The sequence below is a fragment of the Epinephelus fuscoguttatus genome, linkage group LG1 (assembly GCF_011397635.1).
Source record: "Epinephelus fuscoguttatus linkage group LG1, E.fuscoguttatus.final_Chr_v1".
In the NCBI taxonomy this organism is placed as follows: Eukaryota; Metazoa; Chordata; class Actinopteri; order Perciformes; family Serranidae; genus Epinephelus; species Epinephelus fuscoguttatus.
Window position 1 is genome coordinate 889,412 of NC_064752.1, and position 19,149 is coordinate 908,560.

Here is a 19,149-nt window from a genome sequence, read left to right on the forward strand (position 1 = left end):
ATAACCGTGTTTAGGTGTCAGGGTGCGGGACTCTACCGCCTACCTCCACAATCAGCGTCTTCTCCTCCCCGCAGACGGAAACGACCCAGAACAAAATAGGAAAGTAGCAGGTTTTCCAGCAGAATCCCGGGAGCCCCGCTTTCCTCCTCCGCCTCACTCCTCCTCCTCCTCCCGTCGCCATGGCTGTGTCCCCGAAATCCCCCCCTCCGCTTTCCGCCGGTGATTTCCAGGCTCCTGCTCCGCTTGTTTACCGGAGCAAACAGTCCGCGCGCCCGTGCTTCATCCCGTCTGTTTTCACTGTGTCTCTCCGTGTGTGTGTGTGTGTGTGTGTGTGTGTGTGTTGTCTCTCCCTCTCTCCCGGTTCGGCTATTCAGACGCGCTATTGGTTTCCTACACTTGACGAGTGGCCATTGCGCAGGCTCACTGAGGTGGAGCGGAACAGCTGGGGAAGCCTGGCTACAAGAAAGCGCGGATGCAGGTTGGTCGGTGAGCTCGGGTATCATTGAGGAGGAGAAGGGGGAGGGACGGAGAGACACGGAGAGGTGATGGATGTTGTTGCAGCTGCAGTTTACCAACACCAGGAGCGCTACAGAGGCACAAGACTCCTCTTCTCTCTGTCTCTTCTGTCTCCCTGAAAGCAACCGAGTGTTTGACCAGAACGAGACAAATGTCACTGAATAAATGACAGAGATGAAACACATATATCCAAAGCTTACCCATACATGTGTGTGTACTTTAAGGTCCCTCGGTTCCAATAGAGGGAAATCTGAAAGGAAAAGCTGAACTCGTTTTCAGGAAATAACCACATCACCAGAGGACTGTGGTCCAACACAAGCTCTGAGTGCATGAAACAAATCAGTGATTGGATGTGTCTCAGTTTTCTTAATTTAAACAAAGACAAAACTGAGGTAACACTTTTTGGAGCTGAGGAGTAACAATTACAAGTCAGCGCTCAGCTTCAGTCGACAATGTTACAAACCACTGACAGAGCCAGAAATCTCGTCTAAGACCTGAATTTCAATAGAAGATTTCTCAGTCTCAGTCCAGGCCAGACGGGTCAGACCAGAGGCCTCATTTATTAAACTGCAGAGAGAATGGACGAGCCACACAAAATTTTTGCGTACGTACAAATGAGTAAATTTTAAGTATGCCAGAAATATTCTGATTTATAAAACTGTGAATACATCTCCTAGGAAACCCACGCTGACACGGGGAGAACATGCAAACTCTGCACAGAAGGGCTCCCCCACCCTGGATTCGAACCTCTTGCTGTCAGGCGATAATGCTAACAGTGCTAACCACTGCACCATCGTGCCGCGGCGCCAAAGACAAAACTGAGGTAACACTTTTTGGAGCTGAGGAGAAACAATTAAAAGTCAGCGCTCAGCTTCAGTCGACAATGTTACAAACCACTGACAGAGACAGAAATCTCATCTAATGCCAGGTACACACTACAGGATATCAGCCTGATTATAACCCAACACAGCGTCGTGGTGTCGGCTCAGATCGTGAACGACGATGAGTCTTGTATGCAGTAATCCATCATTTTATCTCATGTAGTGTGTCACAGTAGACGACAACTGAGGCCACGTCTGGGACGCCCCACAACGTCACAACAGAAAGTCTAGCATGTTTGATTTTCTTTCTTTATTTTCACGGCTTCTCCCGTCACAGCCGTCACTTTGACCAGTAGAAACACAGAGCGACCTGTTGCCGTGGAAACTGCATGACAACAACAGCCCAGCCTTTTAGATATTTCCTGTAGCGACGTTAGCACACAGAGTGAAAAGGAAACAGCAGAGGCACTTTATCAACCCGCTGAGTACTGCCATTAGCATCAAGCTAGCAAACAATGTTCTTTCTTCATGATGGAGGATATAAAGGAAACAAACTCACAGATAGTGTCTGGGCCTTTACTCAGCACAGCTGCAGAGGCTACCAGCTGCATCTCAAACACACTGCATTAGAAACAGGACGTTATTTCTCATTCTGTTTTTAGTTTTAATACGCTCCCGTTTGTCCTGTTAAATTTAATGCAACACACCATCATTTCAAACTCAACACTTCTGTATTTGTTTAAAATTAAAAGCTCCTTATCATTTCAGTTAAGAAAATCCCTTCATTTTCTAAAAAGGCTTTTATTGTGAAACATTTGCAGGAACTTGTTGTAGAGGATTCAGTGACTTGCACAGTTTGCACACAGTTCTTCAAATGTAGCTCCTAAACATCGCTGTTTACGGTACAGCAGAAGCATTTCAGCTGGGACATGTTCAGACGCAGTGACTGAAATAGTATTAAATAATAATTAAAGTAGGACAAGAATAATCTGATGACATCACGCACGCAAGCTGCTGTTTAAGGGTTGTTGTTGGAGATGCATGCGTTTGTATGATAAAGAAGACTCTGTGACGACTGCTGCATCATGCATCACTTAATGTCAGTTAACAAATTTACTCGCATGCGAGTAATATTTCCCCACTGAACCCATTTACACCTTTAAACGTGCTATCCACGTGTGTGTGTGTGTGTGACAGTGTGTGTGAAACAGAGGGAGGGTTAGAGTGAAAGAAAAAGGCACATGGAGGAGAAGAGATTCACCATTCAGAGAAATCACAGTACACCACGTTTTATAATTGCCTCTTACTTAGAGTACGCTGCAGCAGGAAATCAATATAATGACAGCCATGCCGACGAGCGCGCTGATAGTCTGAACCATACAATCAAATCTGCAGAGTTTCAGAAATGTCGAATCAGAGATGTCTCCAAGGAGTTAGCAGTCACTGTTTACGTCATCCCAGGGCCATGTTCTTTAACCTGGTTCCACAGGCCTTTAAATTATGAATGAGTGAGTATTGATTCAGAACGCCTTCGTCCTCAGGTGCCCTGAGAGCTTTATGTTATATGTGGAAAAATACACGGATCAGCCAAAGCATTAAAACCACTGGAGGGTGAGGTGGGATAACCTCAATCATCTCGTTATAATGCAACGTTCTGCTGGGACACCTTTGATACTGATACACCAGACGTGCTCCATCCTCCCAAACACTGTAGCTCCCCTTGCTTCTCAATCATCCATTCTTTTTCTTTTAACTTGTTCAGGGTCGCTGGGGGTGGAGCCTAACCCAGCTGACGCTGGCCAAGAGGCGGGGTCCACCCTGGACAGGTCATCAGACTATCACAGGGCTGACACATAGAGACAGACAGTGTTGGACTGTAACTCTAAAAATGTTATGTATTACTCATTACTCTTTACTTATTACTCCCTGCCAACAGTAATTCATTACACTACTTATGTTCGTTCGTTATATTACTTTTATTACACTCCAGAAAACTAGTAATTGCAAATCTCCCCAAAATTCAGATGCGTGTCTCTGTGTGAATGTCAGCGTGTAGCTGAGGCTGGACAGCTTCGATTTAGCTAGGGATATTTTCTGCCCGAAACACGGAGAGTCACTGGTGGAGCAACATTACATCCACCACATATCCCTCCACAAGCTTCATCACTTCTTTGTATCCTGCAGCTGTCCACGATTATAATCTAGTTTTGGTTGTTTAGCCAGTGTAGAGCTACAGCCGACCTCTGCAGCTGAGGAGGGCTCACCTTTGGTGGGGTGTATTTTCTGGAGCTTCAGGTTGTTGTCAGTCATTGTCAGCTTTACTTCAGGCTACAGTGTCTTTGTCGGTAATGATGGATCGTTTTCTCTTTAAACACCACATGGAAGTTGAAAAAAATTATCATATCGAGATATTTAGGCTTCTAGCTCTGTGAGATTCTTGGGCCGTCTTCATGCTCTGCTCTTTGAGCTCTATCCACAGATGTTTAATGATGTTTAGGTCGGGGGACTGTGAGGGGTGTGGCCAAACCTTCAGCTGGCTCCTCTTGAGGTTGCCATTGTGGATTTGGAGGTGTGTTATGGATCATTGTCCTGTTGTAGAAGCCATCCTCTCTTCATGTTCAAGTTTTCTACAGATGCTGTGATGTCTGGAATTTAACTGAATCCATTCTTCCCTCTACCTGTGAAATGTTCCCCGTGCCACTGGCTGCAACACAAGCCCAAAGCATCATCCATCCATCCCCCTGTTTAACAGTTTGTTCTCCAAACATACCTTTGCTCATTGTGTCCAAAAAGTTCTGTTTTACCTTCATCAGTCCACAGGACTTGTTTCCAAAAAGCATCAGGCTTGTTTCGATGTTCCTTTGCAAACTTCTCATGCTGAATTTTGTGGTGAGGACACAGGAAAGGTTTTCTTCTGATGACTCTTCCATGAAGCTCATATTTGTCCAGGTGTGTCTGCACAGTAGAACAGTGCACCACCACTCCAGAGTCTGAGAAATCTTCCTGCAGGTCTTTTGCAGTCAAACAGAGGTTTTCATTTGCCTTTCTTTTTTTTTAAAGATATTTTTTGGGGCATTTTTGCATCTATAGATAGGACAGTTAAGCGTGAAGGGGGGAGAGAGAGAGGGGTAATGACATGCAGGAAATGGCCACAGGCTTGAGTCAAACCCGGGCCACTGCGGCAACAGCCTTGTACATAGGGCGCCTGCTCTATCCACTAAGCCACTGATGACCCCTTGATTTGCCTTTCTAACAATCCTACGAGCAGCTCTCTCAGAGAGTTTTCAGCTTGACCTCCACAGTTCCTGTTAACTGCCGTTTCTTAATGACATGACCAACTGAGGAAACAGCTCCCTGAAAACACTTTGCTATCTTCTTATAGTCTTCATCAGGTCTTTTAGTTTTCAGAGTGCTAGGCAGCTGTTTAGAGGAGCCCATGGCTGCTGATTGTTGGGACAAGGTTTCAGGAGTCAGAGTATTTATAAAGCTTTGAAATTTGCATCAGCTGGCCTTTCCTAACGATGACTGTGAACAAGCCAGAGCCCTAACAAGCTCATTAAGGTCTGGACCCTGGGAAAAGTTGTCTGAGAGCTCAAATGTCCTGGGGTGCCCAAACCTTTGCATGGTGCTCCTTTCATTTGCTTCACTCTAATTAAACAAAAGTAATACTTTAATCTTTCTTAAAATGTTGAAAAGCATGTTTCATCTGTAACTTCATGTCTTTTGGTGATCAGTTCATCTTCTACTCACTGAACTATTCACAGTAAACAAAATTTTGACCAGGGGTGCTCAATGACTAAAATGACATAATGTTGTGCCTTTTTATGAGGTCAAAAAGAACAAAGTTGTGTGTTATTTATCAAAAATAACATTGTTTGGATTTTCCATATCATAACTTTGCTTTAGTTGTAGTAGGAAAAAAATGATAAACACAGTGCACATGCACAAAGCCTAACTTCCCCTCAGAGCAGACATCAAACCATAGTCCTTACCCACAATCCTCCCTGCTCACTCGCAGACAGAGTGTGAATAAACACCATCTGAGAAGAGCAGGCAGCCAACAGCCCCACAGATCCATCTATCATCAGTCTCCTCCTCTCTGAACTGCTCTGTCTGTTTCTTCGCTCAGATCTCCTTCTCCGCCCGCTCTTCCTCCTTCTTCTACTCTTCCTCATCTCAGCCAGTCAGCTGTCTACGTTCTCAACACTTCATTACCACTCTGCATCCGTTTATCATCTGCCAGCTCAACAAACCACAAGACCTCTCACACGTCCTTCATGTCTTTGTCTTTCCCCTGTTTCCCTTCATCTTCTTGTTTTACAGCGACTTAAATAAATCTTTCCTCTGCTAACATTTCTGTCCGTCAGCATCCTTCTTCTCATCTCTCTTAAATATTCATCCTCCTCCTCACTCTTTCCTGATTTCTCCTCTCTCATCTCTTCCAGCCAGTCAGATAAAATTCACACCTCCCTCTCCCTGCTGTTCAGTTATAACAGCTTCTAATTTCTGGGTTGTGACCCACTTTTCAGCAGCTGACATGTTCTCTTCTGGTCCAGTACTGAGACTCCTTCTGTTCTGTAGCCTTTAGTGTCAACAGACATTTACCAACACTCAGGATGTGATGTAACTATGGAGAGAGCGTGTAAGTGTACATACAAAACTGAACTGAGAAACACACATTTAAAGCGGCTTTAATCTAGATTTTTATGACGATGTATAAAATGAAAATGTAAAATAAACTGTGATGATGACGTCAGGTTACGGCGTCCATTTGACGCAGAGGTAAAAATCCTGCTTTAGAGTCTAGCTGGTGAACACAGAGAAGCATTTAGCAGCTAAAGAGACAGATATTTCCCTCAGGAGTTGGTGGAGACCAAAAACAGAGCTAAGAGAGAGAATACTGGACTGACATTCATCAGATGGAACAAACACAGACATATATATGTAGATGCCGATTTTAGAATCGCTGCATTGGCTCCCCGTGTGTTTCAGGATCAATTTTAAGGTTCTTTTATTAGTTTTTAAATGTCTTAAAGGTCTTGGGCCATCTTATTTATCTGAGGTCCTCCGGCACCGGCCTTTTAATCGTCCCAAAAGTCAGAACAAAAACCCACGGGGAGGCTGCATTCAGCCATTATGGCCCACACTTATGGAACAGCCTGCCAGAGAGCATCAGGACTGCAGAGACTGTTGATGTTTTTAAAAGGAGGCTCAGGACTCACCTTTTTAGTTTGGCTTTTAACTGATTTCTTCTACTCTTCTTTTATTATATTTTATTTATATTTTATTTATTTTATTTATGTTTTAATGTCTAATGTTCTTAATGATCTACTTTTAAATCCTTATGCATTTCATTATTTTTAATTTTTAACTCTTTATTTTTTAAAATTTTTTATGCATTTGATCATTATTCTTTTTTTTTTTTAAGATATTTTTTGGGCATTTTTTGCCTTTAATGGACAGGACAGTTAAGTGTGAAAGGGGGAGAGAGAGACAGGGGATGACATGCAGCAAGGGGCCACAGGCTGGACTCGACCCGGGCCGCTGCGGCAACAGTCTTGTACATGGGGCGCCTGCTCTGCCACTAAGCCACCGACACCCTGCATTTATCATTATTCTATCTTATGCTTGTTTTCATCCCATTGTCTTTCAGTCTTTTAGTTTTTAGCTCCAGTGTTTCCTCATGGGGGGCCTCCACACTAGGAGGTGTGCCCAGTCTTCCCGCGGGGATGTCATCAACCCAGGTTGACCCGGGCCCGGGGGACTGGGGGGCTCTGCACCGTGTGTGGAGTCCACCCCCGTCTATCTGGGTTGGGAGGGGGGTTTTTCATTGTTTTTTATCTTGTGAAACTCTTTGTGTTGCATTTTTAATGTCTGAAAAGCGCTTTATAAATAAAGTTTGATTTGATTTGATTTGATTTGATTTGATTTAGACGCCACATTGATTGTCAGGCCGTTGCAGCGATAGGTCAACAGCAGCGCCATATTGACCAGTTTGGAGTGGACGTCACAGTTACGTCACAACAGTTGCACGCTCATTGTGGTGAAACTGGAAACTGGAGAGAAACTTTTGAGATACCCAGATTAAAAACGTCTTGTTGTGGATCAGGAGGACAAAAAAAGATAACCTTTATTTTTATAGAAAACTGTCACCGAGGCCATTTGAAGCTAAACACAAACCTTGATGGTTGCTAGAATTTGATGAAAACAAAAAAATCTACATATATGCAATTCATAGAGCCCTACAGTTACAGCATAGGCCATATTTCCATCATGTAGCAGTATTTACATTGTTCTAAAATACATTACATAATGAAAGGAAGTTCAAACTAACCGAGCCATGAGGTGCAGTTTGCCACTTGTCAGTTCATAGTTGTTTGACTTGTTTGTGTCTTATGTATGTCTTGCATTATTCTTTCATACAGACGCTGGGTTTTTCCACAAGCTGTGTGAAGATGTCCGGCCACTGTAACTTCGGCCTCTTAGTTGGATCCTTGACCCAGTTACCCGACAGTTTCTCCATAGTCTCCACATTTAGGCTATCATCACTGCTGGACGCTCAGTATAAGAGTGTGTGTTTAGGCTTACAGTAACTGAATTACTGATGTGAAAAAAGATAATTCATCATCGTCAGGAAATGGAAGAACTAACTTTTGTCAAGCATGGATTTGGATTTTTGTCCTTGATTAATTGTTGGAAGAGACGTCCCCTGTATGATATAAATTAATGTATTAGTAAACGACGTATGGGCGCTCCTAAACACCAACCTGTGTTGTTGGTGTTAATTATTCCAGTCAAACCATGACAAGACGGAGTTTGTTGCTAATACTCATCTACCCTTAGCAGTAGTGATGATTTCATTGTCCACAAAATGACGGCTGCATACCTTGGTGTGTTGGGTCACTGTAAAAACCCTGTCCTCCTGATTTTGTACATCCACAGTGCATGAAGGCTGGTGTTTTTTGGAAAGCAGTGGAAGCTCAAATCGCAGCTGAGCAAAGTGGCACCCAGCGATGATCATCAGAGTCTCCCACAGCTCTGAGAAACTTGTAAAACTCGCATACGCTGTACTTCTGTGGTTAACGTGCAGCATTTATTGTTGTTGTTTGTGTTTAGCGGTTCTGGCTGAGATGGGAAGGAAAGCAGAAACTAGTATGCCACCCTCTGGCGAAACCGGATGTGCACAGAAAATCTGCAGCTTCCCCTTTCACTTGGATTTGTTTACAGGCCAGTCTTGCCTCATCCAGTGTGTCAACGCTGTTGACCCGGCAGCCACAGAGGCATCTATCTATGGACACAAACACAAAAGGTGTTTCTCCAGGTCAAGGAAGGATCCATAAACAGCTGAATTTCAAGGAGGCTATATCTTCAAATCCCACCGCAGGACTGTTCCAATGGCAAGGATCCTGCAAACTGTACGGAGGACAGAGTCCTTCCTTCAGAGAATGTTTAAGGATGCATGTGTGTATCCTCAGGGGGCATAAAGTACCCACAACTCTTTGTGCATGATTTGCTTGGCAGGATTTGTATAAACATGTCATTTATTGAGATTAATATCCACAGGAGTTTATATCAAACATGAAAAAATATTGGTACAAGCCTTATAATTTACACTTTCAAATGTGACCACTGACAAATAACATGATTTTTTAAATTAAGCTGTCACTGCAGAGATATAAAACATTCTTCCTTAAAGGGATAGTGCACCCAAAAATGAAAATTCAGCCATTATCTACTCACCCATATGCCGAGGGAGGCTCAGGTGAAGTTTTAGAGTCCTCACATCACTTGCAGAGATCCAAGGGGAGAGGAGGTAGCAACACAACTCCACCTAACGGAGGCTGACGGCACCCCAGATTCAAACATCCAAAAACACATAATTGAAACCACAAAATATCTCCATACTGCTCGTCCGTAGTGATCCAAGTGTCCTGAAGCCCCGACATAAAAAGTTGTTTGGAAAACGTCATTTGAACTCTGTTTTTAGCCTCATTGTAGCCTGTAGCTCTGACTGCCTCTCTTTTTATTTTTATTACTAGTAATATAAATTAAGATCATTTTTGGGCACAAGTTATGTGACAACTTTTTTATTGTATGTGTTTTGTCAATCTCTGATTTTTTTTAAACAGATGTTGCTTGTCCCATATGGTTTATTTCAACTTGAATATTCTGAATATTTTTATCATAGTTTTATATTTTATTTCTTATTATAATTTTCTGATAATATTAATAACAAATAGTTGTATTATAATATTATTTTTGCATTGTTAATTATGTACATGTTGATTTACTGGGTTTGACACCTGCTTTTTACATGTAAATACATTATGGACATAGAGATGTATCCATTAATGTTATTAGTAACTCGTGTGTGTATCTTTAACACCTTTTATGCCCTCAACCCGTTTTAAAGCACTCCTGTTATTGTTTTATTGTTTTCTGGACTAATATTTATTGTTCGTCATGCTTCATTATTTTAGCACTTTTTACTAACACACAAATTTACACTTTCATTCTATAAACTCTAAAACACAATTAAATTCCATGGTTGTTTATTTTATCATTCACATTTTTATTGATATTCCACCTTGATGACAGGCTGTGTAAACTCAAGACATACTCTACATGATAACTCATACTCCTCTGCCCCTCCAGAGCCTGAGTGTCCTCAAAGGGTTTTTTTAAACGTTTTTTCTTTTTCAAACACTCCAAAATAAATAAATAAATTAATAAATAAATACTACTAAAAATAAATACACAAAAAATCATTTTAAATTACCTGAATGTGGTTTTAGTGGAGAATCATTTTAAAGTAGATTTTACAGCCCAAGCGTCTTGTGCTCCACGCAACACTCATTTACCAAACCTAACCCTCAACCTGAAAACCAGGGGCTGTATTCACAAAGCTTCCTCGTACAAAGAGTTGCTCGTAGAAACGAAATTCTAAGAGAATTCTTGAAATGATTATGTTTTCTAAGAATTACTCCTTAAACTTAAGAGCAGTTGCTAATAAAGGTAGAAGTCCTCACAAACCACAACTGTCGGGAGGACTTCTCGGAGTCTTAGGCCCCGACCACACAGAAGATGTTCTGCATGCGCTTTTTTAAATGAATGCCACTATAAAAAAAACACATGCTCCGCCTTTTTATTGTTGCCAGGTAACCACCTCATCACAACCTTAGACTAAACTTCCTGTGTAATCAATCTACTGGTTTCTGATTTGTTATTAATTTCGCAGTAATCAGTGTGTAGCTGCTGCCTTGTTGAGGCAGAGGGTGCTGTCTGTAGCTCTGGTTGAGGGTGAGAGGGTGTCAGCAGATAAACAGAGATCTGTGTGGGTACATGAGACCCTAAAAAAGAGGCTGGATCATGGGGAGTACCACCAGTTGGTCCAGGAGCTTCTCCTCCATCATGGATGTTTACAGGCAGATTTTAGGATGACTCAGGGGCAGTTTGACAACCTGCTGTCTATCATCAGGCCGTACAGCTCTGGGTATCCAGTAGGGTTTTTTTTTTTTTTTTTTTTAGGAGGGTGATACTAATTGTTGACTAACTATGATAGACTGTGAATATGACAAAGAAATGGTGTGAGACCGGGTTTGGCAACAGGTCAGTAGCCTACGTGCTCCGTTCTATTAAGAGGGTCGTTTGCCACTGGGCTACAATGAGTACCGGGCCATCAGATCACAGCATCTGCGGTGAGAGGACACGGAATTGTTTGCGCTTTTATGCGCAGGACGGATGGACGGACAGACAAGCCACGTATCTCGGTGCCGCTTAAAAACAGGTAATACATTAATCAGTTCAATTAGTTTTATTTATAAAGCCCAATATCACAAATCACAATTTTGCTGTTTCAGTTTTTCAATTGCTGTGATTTGATGCCGGTACTCATTGTAGCCCACTCTGATAAGACCCAGTAATAATAATAATAATAATAATAATAAGTAATAAGTTACTGTGGACCTATATGCCATGCCTTTTAATAAAATTACCAGAGGAGTTTGCTGAAAAACAGGTGAAGTCAGCGTGAATTACTCGTGTGCGTCCCCGGTCACTGACATGCATGGGGAATACGGCTTCTACAGGCTCGCCATAGCTTACTGTCAGGACTCAGGGACCAGAATTTGGGATGGCGGACCGTCGGAATGGCGATATTTCGGTGTGGTGGCCTGTAACCGTTGGTTAAATGGCATGTTCAGTTGGTATTCGGATAACTGGGGCTTTACGTATAATGCAGTAGCACCACCCAGCGGTGAAACCCGTGTACACGTTTACACGAAAAAAATTACCCACTCTAAACGTTTAGAGATTTTTGTACACGAACTCACCCCTAGTATCCAGCAACTCCTATCACCAGTTTCTCCTCCAGTGTTTACCAACTGTAAACTTGTTGTCGTGACCACCACAGAAGGCCCGCCTCTCAAATCATCTCACTGGACAATGGGAAAAAAGCAGGGAGATGACGTGGGGCACTTGGCGCATCACAATGCAAAATCGTAAGTAAAAAGCTTCATTCTAATTAAAAACAATCAATTTCAAACAGTTTCTTAAGCAAGGTGGAAAAACAAAGGCAGGAGAAATGATCTCCAAATGCTGAGAGTGTGTTAATAAAACACTGCAGGTTAGATGCTGCAGGGATCATGTTTGTGGTCAGTCTCATTACAGATGCAGTCTCCCATCCAACACCGCTATAACGCCAGAAATAAAATGACCACAACACAAAGACATTAGAAAAAACATAAACATACAACAGTTGAGCAGTGATGACTTGAGTCTGTCTCAATCTTCCATCAGCAGAGTGATCACACAAACACTGACAACACTTTGACAGTCTCAAATTGGGATGGTGAGTTTAGTTCTTCTGGGTGTCCACACCTTGCAGACTCACAAAAGGACAACCAATCACATCTGTTAAAAGAATGTGTCACACCTACTAAAGGGATTGACCACACCTCCTCACTCAGGTCAAAGTTTCTGTCCCTTCCTCGCTCTGATTTGCTCTAATAACTCTCTAAATCACTCCTAAACTACGATGCCATGCTAGAAATTTTAAGGCTACGTTAGGAGCTCTCTGAAAGTGTTCTCAGAATGTTTGTGAATACAGCTGCTGGTCTTAACCCTCAAAAAGCCTCTTGTCCCAAAGATGTCCTCACTTCTAGGTTAAAACTCATCGGTCCTCACAAAGATAGACGTACAAAAAGACACACACACTCATGCCTACACACACACTCACTGGTTTGATGTGGTTTACTCTTGTGTGTGGTTTGTATGAAAGAGAAAGGATGTGTTTATGTCTCCGTGTGTCTAGGTGTGTGTGTGTGTGTGTGAACCCTTGCAGAGATAATGGTTGCTCTGGCGTCAGCACACTGGGGCTCTGCTTCTAATAAAAGAAAGCGATTACCCTCAGCCAATCACACGACAGAATGTGTCCCACTCTCACCTGCCTCGCCCAATCAGGTGTGAATGTGCGGCTCGTTAATGGAGCAACAGTTCGGCCAATGAGAATGACGGGCTGCTGTGGTCTGTCCTGAGTTGATGTTTGTCTGTGTGTGTGTGTGTGTGTGTGTGTGTGTGTGTAAGAGGACAAACCAGACAGTGAGACTGAGAAGAGTTTAAATAATGCTGCATTCAAGTTCATTGGAAATTTTGACATTGTGTCTTAAGGTGCATTTATTTATCTATTTATTTATTTGGATCCCCATCAGGCACTACCAAGGTAACAACTACTCTTCTTCCATACAAGCAAACATTGCATCATAGTGTAAAACAAAGGAATAATTAAAAATCCTTACTTATTCAAGTAACACTGGCGGTCCCGGAGAGTGAGTGACCTGACATGGTGCGTTGGTAAATTCAGTCTGACGCTCTACACTAAAATGAGAGCCCTGTTGGTGGAAGAAACGCAGCGTTATATTTCTACATGAATGAACCAACGGTTAAGTTAATCACACATTCACTCCGCTCGGCGCTCTGCTGCTCCGTCTCCACAGACAGAGTGTCCAGAATGCGCTCTGCCACTCTGAGAGTGCGCTGCTCTGGATAACCCAACGCTACATTCAGACAGCGCTCCCAATTTATCAACGCTCCAGTTTGTGTCAGAGTGCGCTCCCACACTCACAATGAGTGTTTCTGAACGCACCACTCACATCATCTTCCTCCATCGACTAAAACAAGACTACAGAACTTGTTAGCTAGCGCTAGCTAATGTCTGTGGAGAACTGTTTTGCCTCCAGCTAAGCCCCGCCCACCATAAAACGTCACACTATTTACTAACAATAAAAGTAAAACAGCATTTCAGTGTGAGCTTATTCTTCTGTCTGCATATGTAGCCATGCAGCGACACTCTCACATAAAGGACAGAGACAAGAGCTGGCTTTAGGCATTTTAATGGAAGTGGTGTAAAACTGTAAAATAACACAAAGACATATAGTAGGAGACCCAAATAACAATTATGCAAGGTGATATATAAATGTATCAAGGTAGTACAAAGAAATGCATAAATGTATCTTGACACACATAAAAAGCCAAGCACAACATACTGTAGCCATCATGGTGGGATGAAAACAGGCCAAGCAGGCGCATGAATCTAAACAAACACTGTGAAATAATTTTAACAATACTTGCATCTGACATTTGAAAAGTATGTAAATAAATAAACTTACAGATTATGCTTCTTGGCAAGCACAGCAAAGCAGATGAAGATTCTGAGACACTTCTATCCACCTGTGTTGCATCTGACAAAATGGCCGATTCAAACCTGATAACTTTATTGAATAACTGTGGGGGAACGGGAGAGTCGCACAGCCAACAAATCTGCAGCAACTGTGTGATGTCATCATGTCAATATGGACCAAAATCTCTGAGCCGTGTTTCCAGCACCTTGATGAAGAATTAAGAATTAAGAATTAAGGCAAACGGGGTCCAACCTGGTACCCGCAAGGTGTACGTAATGAACTGGCTGGTGAGTGTGTCGTCAAGGTAGCATCAAATATAGACATTTAAATAACAACAGAACTCATTTTAGTTTGATGTTTATTTCCTGATATTTGTTATTTATTTCAAACATGTATAAAAACACACAAACATACAAGCAAGCAGAAAGAAAGTAATATTAACAAATAATAAAAAGCACAACGAAAAACAATCGTAGGTGCATAGTTACTTTGATTTACACGTCCAAAAGGAGTGAGAGGAAATATAAACTTATTAAACCCCACCTCTTCTCCATGAGTCACTGAGTGAAATGAGACAGACAGCTTCTTGTACAGATAAACCTATACCTAAGACTGTATTAAATATACCATTGTTATTACCTTTTAAACTTTGTCACACAAAATCAACCTGTGTATATGTATATAACATTAATTCCCAAATATCTATCTCACAAAAACCCATCTTAGTATATATTATGACTTACAAATATTAGACAGTTCAAATGTATGACAGATATATCTTCATCAACCTATCTTTTATTTAAATAAGTAAACATATGAATCATATGCCTGTCCCTCCTTCTTCAAACTACCCTCGTTATCACAGCCACCACAGTTAACACACAGGTCAAGTGCCCTGCGGAGCTGCACCCACATCTCCTGTTTGAGTGTTGTTTCCCTTTAACCTGGTCAGAATCTCTGTTAGCATCATTAGCAGTGCATAAACCCTTCAGTTTTCCAACAGACAGCAGCAGAACTGTGCTCAGTTTGTGTCTTTACTTTAAGACGGACAGCTCTGCTGCAGACGCCCTGCTGTGTAGGTGAATATTTACACCACAAGATGGCAGCACCGTGATGTAGCTCTGAAGGTAACCGTTGCACTGACAGTTTCAGGCAGCCTGTTCACAAACACCAACTGGTTGTAGCACTGGAATTATGCTTACAAATAATATACACATTACTTTTTCACCATTTAGTTTCTGCATGTAAGTTGAATTACGGATTATTATGTTACTGAAATTGTTTCATCTCCATTAAACATGTTCAAAGCATTTATTTGTATAACACTTTACCTGTAAATGGAAACACACTGAACCACTTACATTATGGGCAAAACAATGAATCTCTTGTGCTACAAAGCTACAATCACAAAGGGTTAATTCTTCAGAGACACAAACACCTAAAAGAATTTTGATGGCAAATAATGAATAGAATAATGAAAGGTCTTTATAAATAACCAAAAAAAGTACTTAATGTTGTGTGTGTTTCTATAGGACAAATGAAAAATAACCATGAAATATATTTATCTATTTTCTGAGGATGTTCCTGTACCCTGAACATCTCATATCATTACAACCCCATTACTGTTATATTTACACGATTCATGATATTTAAGGTGAGTGAACAAAACTAAACTATCCTCTAGACGGCAGAAAGAATGAATCATGTTGGTTGATCAGATAGTTGAGGTTGCTCTTCACGTTTAAAAAATGAGTCTTAATACCTACAATTGCTTCATATCTTGAGAAGAAAAGGTTTACGTAGGCCTCAACCAAACCTTCATCTTGACAGGGGTTAGAATGTCGCACAACATTTACTCTCCTACAGTTTGTGCCACCGTGTCCTATAGAACATGTTGCTGGCACGCATGAACGATGAATGCAGTTCATATTATATAAGGTATAAGTAGTACTGAGCTTGTGAGTCTTGTATTTCTCCAGCAACTTATCCAGGTCCTGCACATACAAATTGATGTTAGTGTCAATTGCATTAACATAGTCTGATGCACATCTGCCAGTCAGAACATTCAGTCGAGCCTCATGGATCAACATCTGGATGTGGAAGGAAGCTCCGTTAACCCAGACTTTGAGCCCATGGGTGCTCATTTGCCCGTCATACAGCAGGGAGTTTTTGAGGATGGTGAGGTGGTTGCTCATCTGCCCCTCTAGTCTCCGTATTTCCCCCCGTAATCGTTGTTCGTTGTTCACAAACGTGCGATGGCGCCTCAGATACTCTGACATTGTGTCCCGGACCATTGAGGCTTTCTCTTCACCAAAGACCCGTCGGAACATGTTGTATGAGTTATCACCTGTTTGAGGGCTGCTTGTGATGGCGATCTCTAAAATCATGGAAATCACCAGTGCTCCAAGTCCAACAGCATTTGGGACTGAAGTCACCGGACCCAAAGCAGATCCCAGCTTCTCAACGAGGCCTGGCACCATGTTGATGAGCTTGTCTGAGTAAGCCTGCAGCACAGCGTTTGAGTCCGTACCTGAATATTTCAGCAAAGACTCATCTATGCCGATGTCTGGTAACTGGCATGGATGCTCAAAAGTGGCTTCATAAAGCTGAAGAGCATACCTGTCGAAGTCCTCTTGTGAGTATGTAGTGCCCATGTTTTTCCAAGTACGAATGTCACTTGACCAACAGGCTGAACACCAGGTAATCAGAATGAGATAAAATCCAGTCAGCTCCCTCACATATAACCAGGATGACAACACCAGCAACCAACCACATCTCTGGAGAGGTAGGTGTATTTGTTGACTTTCCTCTAAAGTCCCAGTGTGTCCAAGGTCCAGAGAGAGTCCCCATGTATTTACACTCACAGTTTGCCATTAAAATGCAAACCACATTCAACAATTGTGGATAAATAAAGAAAACCTTCCCGGAATCCACCTCAGAAACAGGCTGAAGCCAAAAACATGAACAGGATATTGGCTAACCTTGCTCAGCATTTATAATGTACGCTTATATAAGATGTGGGCAAGAGGGCAGACACACACACAGCTTCTTTTTCCAGTAATGAGTAGCGCATTCTCGGAACCCATCGGCTGTATTCAGCGTCTGACTTCTGGCAGACGGCGATACAGCCTCTGGGGGCAGACCCCCGATTTTTTTGCATTCCGGTTTGATTCGGGCGGAGGAGGCGAATTTCCGCTTCCGACTTCCGTTTATATATAAGTAAATATGCTGAACCATTGCGATGGATTCAGAGTTTGCAGTGACGCCAATTATGTTCCACCTCGTTAGTTCACCGCAGTGATGCACTGGACCGTTTAACCTGGCAACAACTGCAGGCGGCTCAAACGTGATTGGTCAATATCACATGGACTACAAACAGCCTACAACCGGAAACCAGGGCTCTTCCGCTCTTCTTCCGGAGGCAAGATCTCCGGGGTTTGCCTACAGACTCTACATTCACTGAATGTACAGTCTGTATATAGAGACTACGAGTAGTGTAACTAATTACCAATGAAATTTCAGTTATATTACAATTACTCCAAAACCAAACAACTCGTTACAATGAAATACAGCAGTCACTTCAGCGTAGTCATTTTAGTAATAGTTGCACTGCGCAAGCACGTCATAAAGCAACAGGCTAGTTGGAAACACTTACCTTAGCAGCTGGAAATATTCACATCCCTTTGGTTTAGTCAGGAGGAAAGATGATAAGAACTCTGCTTCTGCACGTGATCGGACTAAAACTCTTTCCCCTGCACAAAACACGTCCCCAAACCTCTACTCTGAAACATCTCAGCTACTACAACTGACAACACAACAACCTGAAGCTCCAGGAAATACACCCCACCAAAGGTGAGCCCTTCTCGGCCGCGGGTGTTGGATTTTAATCGTGGACAGCTGCAGCTACGAAGAAGTGATGAAGCTTGTGATTGGATATGTGGTGGATATAATCTTGCTCCATGAGTGACTCTCCATCTTTTGGGCAGAGCGTTGGGAAAATACCGGTCACAGGCAACAGAAACCCCCAGGTAAATAGAAGCTATCTAGCCGTAGCTACTCTTAATGGTGACTACCCGGACCTTCTCACAGAGACACGCATCTGAATTTTGTAGAAATACACAAATACCAATTTTATGTGGTGTAATGGAAAAGTAACATAACAAGTGGTGTAACGAATTACTGTTGGCAGGGAGTAATAAGAAAAGTAATTTTATTACTTTTGAAAAGTACTTTATTACATTTTTAGAGTCACAAGCCCAACACTGGTGAGGAGTAGTTTGTCAGAAATTGAAATCTTCTGTTGAGACATTATGTAAAAGGCAGAGGGTCTCATTCATGAAATCTTAGTATGTGAGTAGATTTGCACATAAAAAAACACTCGGTACTAAAAACCTACACTGGATTCATGAATGCTGTGAAACACTTGGATTTGATCGTAGGCATGTGTGTATGTTCATGAATGCTATTCAATCTAATTGACAGCGTGCTCCTGCTAGTCAGCAATTAGCATACATCCCCGAACATGAATAGCCGGTGACCACCATATTTGGAGGTGATAATTACTATGGTCAGGTGCATAATGTCGACCTGCGAGCATGGAGCAAATAAAGAGAGAGAAAGAGAGAAACAAAAACTCTGACGCTGAAACTGAAGTTATCTTGGTTCGTGTGGGGTTGAGAAAAACATTTAATTTTCTTCTGTTAGTAGCGGTGTGACAGGGACAGGTAAATCAAAGGCCTGGAAGGAGGTAACGGGTGCTGTTAACTCTGTGTCCTCTGTTGAAAGAACCGTCCAATGAGCCAAATGATGCTGCTGTCGTTTGGTTCTGTGTAAAAATGCAAAGGAGGCAAGAAGACGGGACTTCGTAGATGCTCTATAGCGCCATCTCTGAGTATAAAGGGCTACTGATGGTATAACACAATGAAGAGACACACAAAGTAAAGAATCACAAGACAAACAGAGAGATGCAAAAAGAGGACAGCACAGTGAAGACCAGACAGGAGGGCAGAGACTGCACGGGTCATTGTTACTCACAGCTCTGAGGAATGAAATGTTGTGACACAGAGTTACTATGAGTCATGTGTCTCCTATGCGTGATTCCACCTGAGAGACACATAAACACAAAGTTGCACAAA

The 19,149-nt window shown here is 42.2% G+C and overlaps 1 protein-coding gene across 1 annotated transcript in view; it reads right to left on the reverse strand.

The window, feature by feature from the left end:
* Positions 1–464, reverse strand: part of mmp24 (matrix metallopeptidase 24) — a 107,020-nt gene extending 106,556 nt beyond the window's left edge. The window contains exon 1 of the mRNA XM_049586307.1: positions 44–464. Coding sequence (XP_049442264.1) covers positions 44–181 — 138 coding nt within the window. The 5' untranslated portion in view covers positions 182–464. The remainder of the gene's footprint in view (positions 1–43) is intronic.
* Positions 465–19,149: the final 18,685 nt, after the last annotated feature.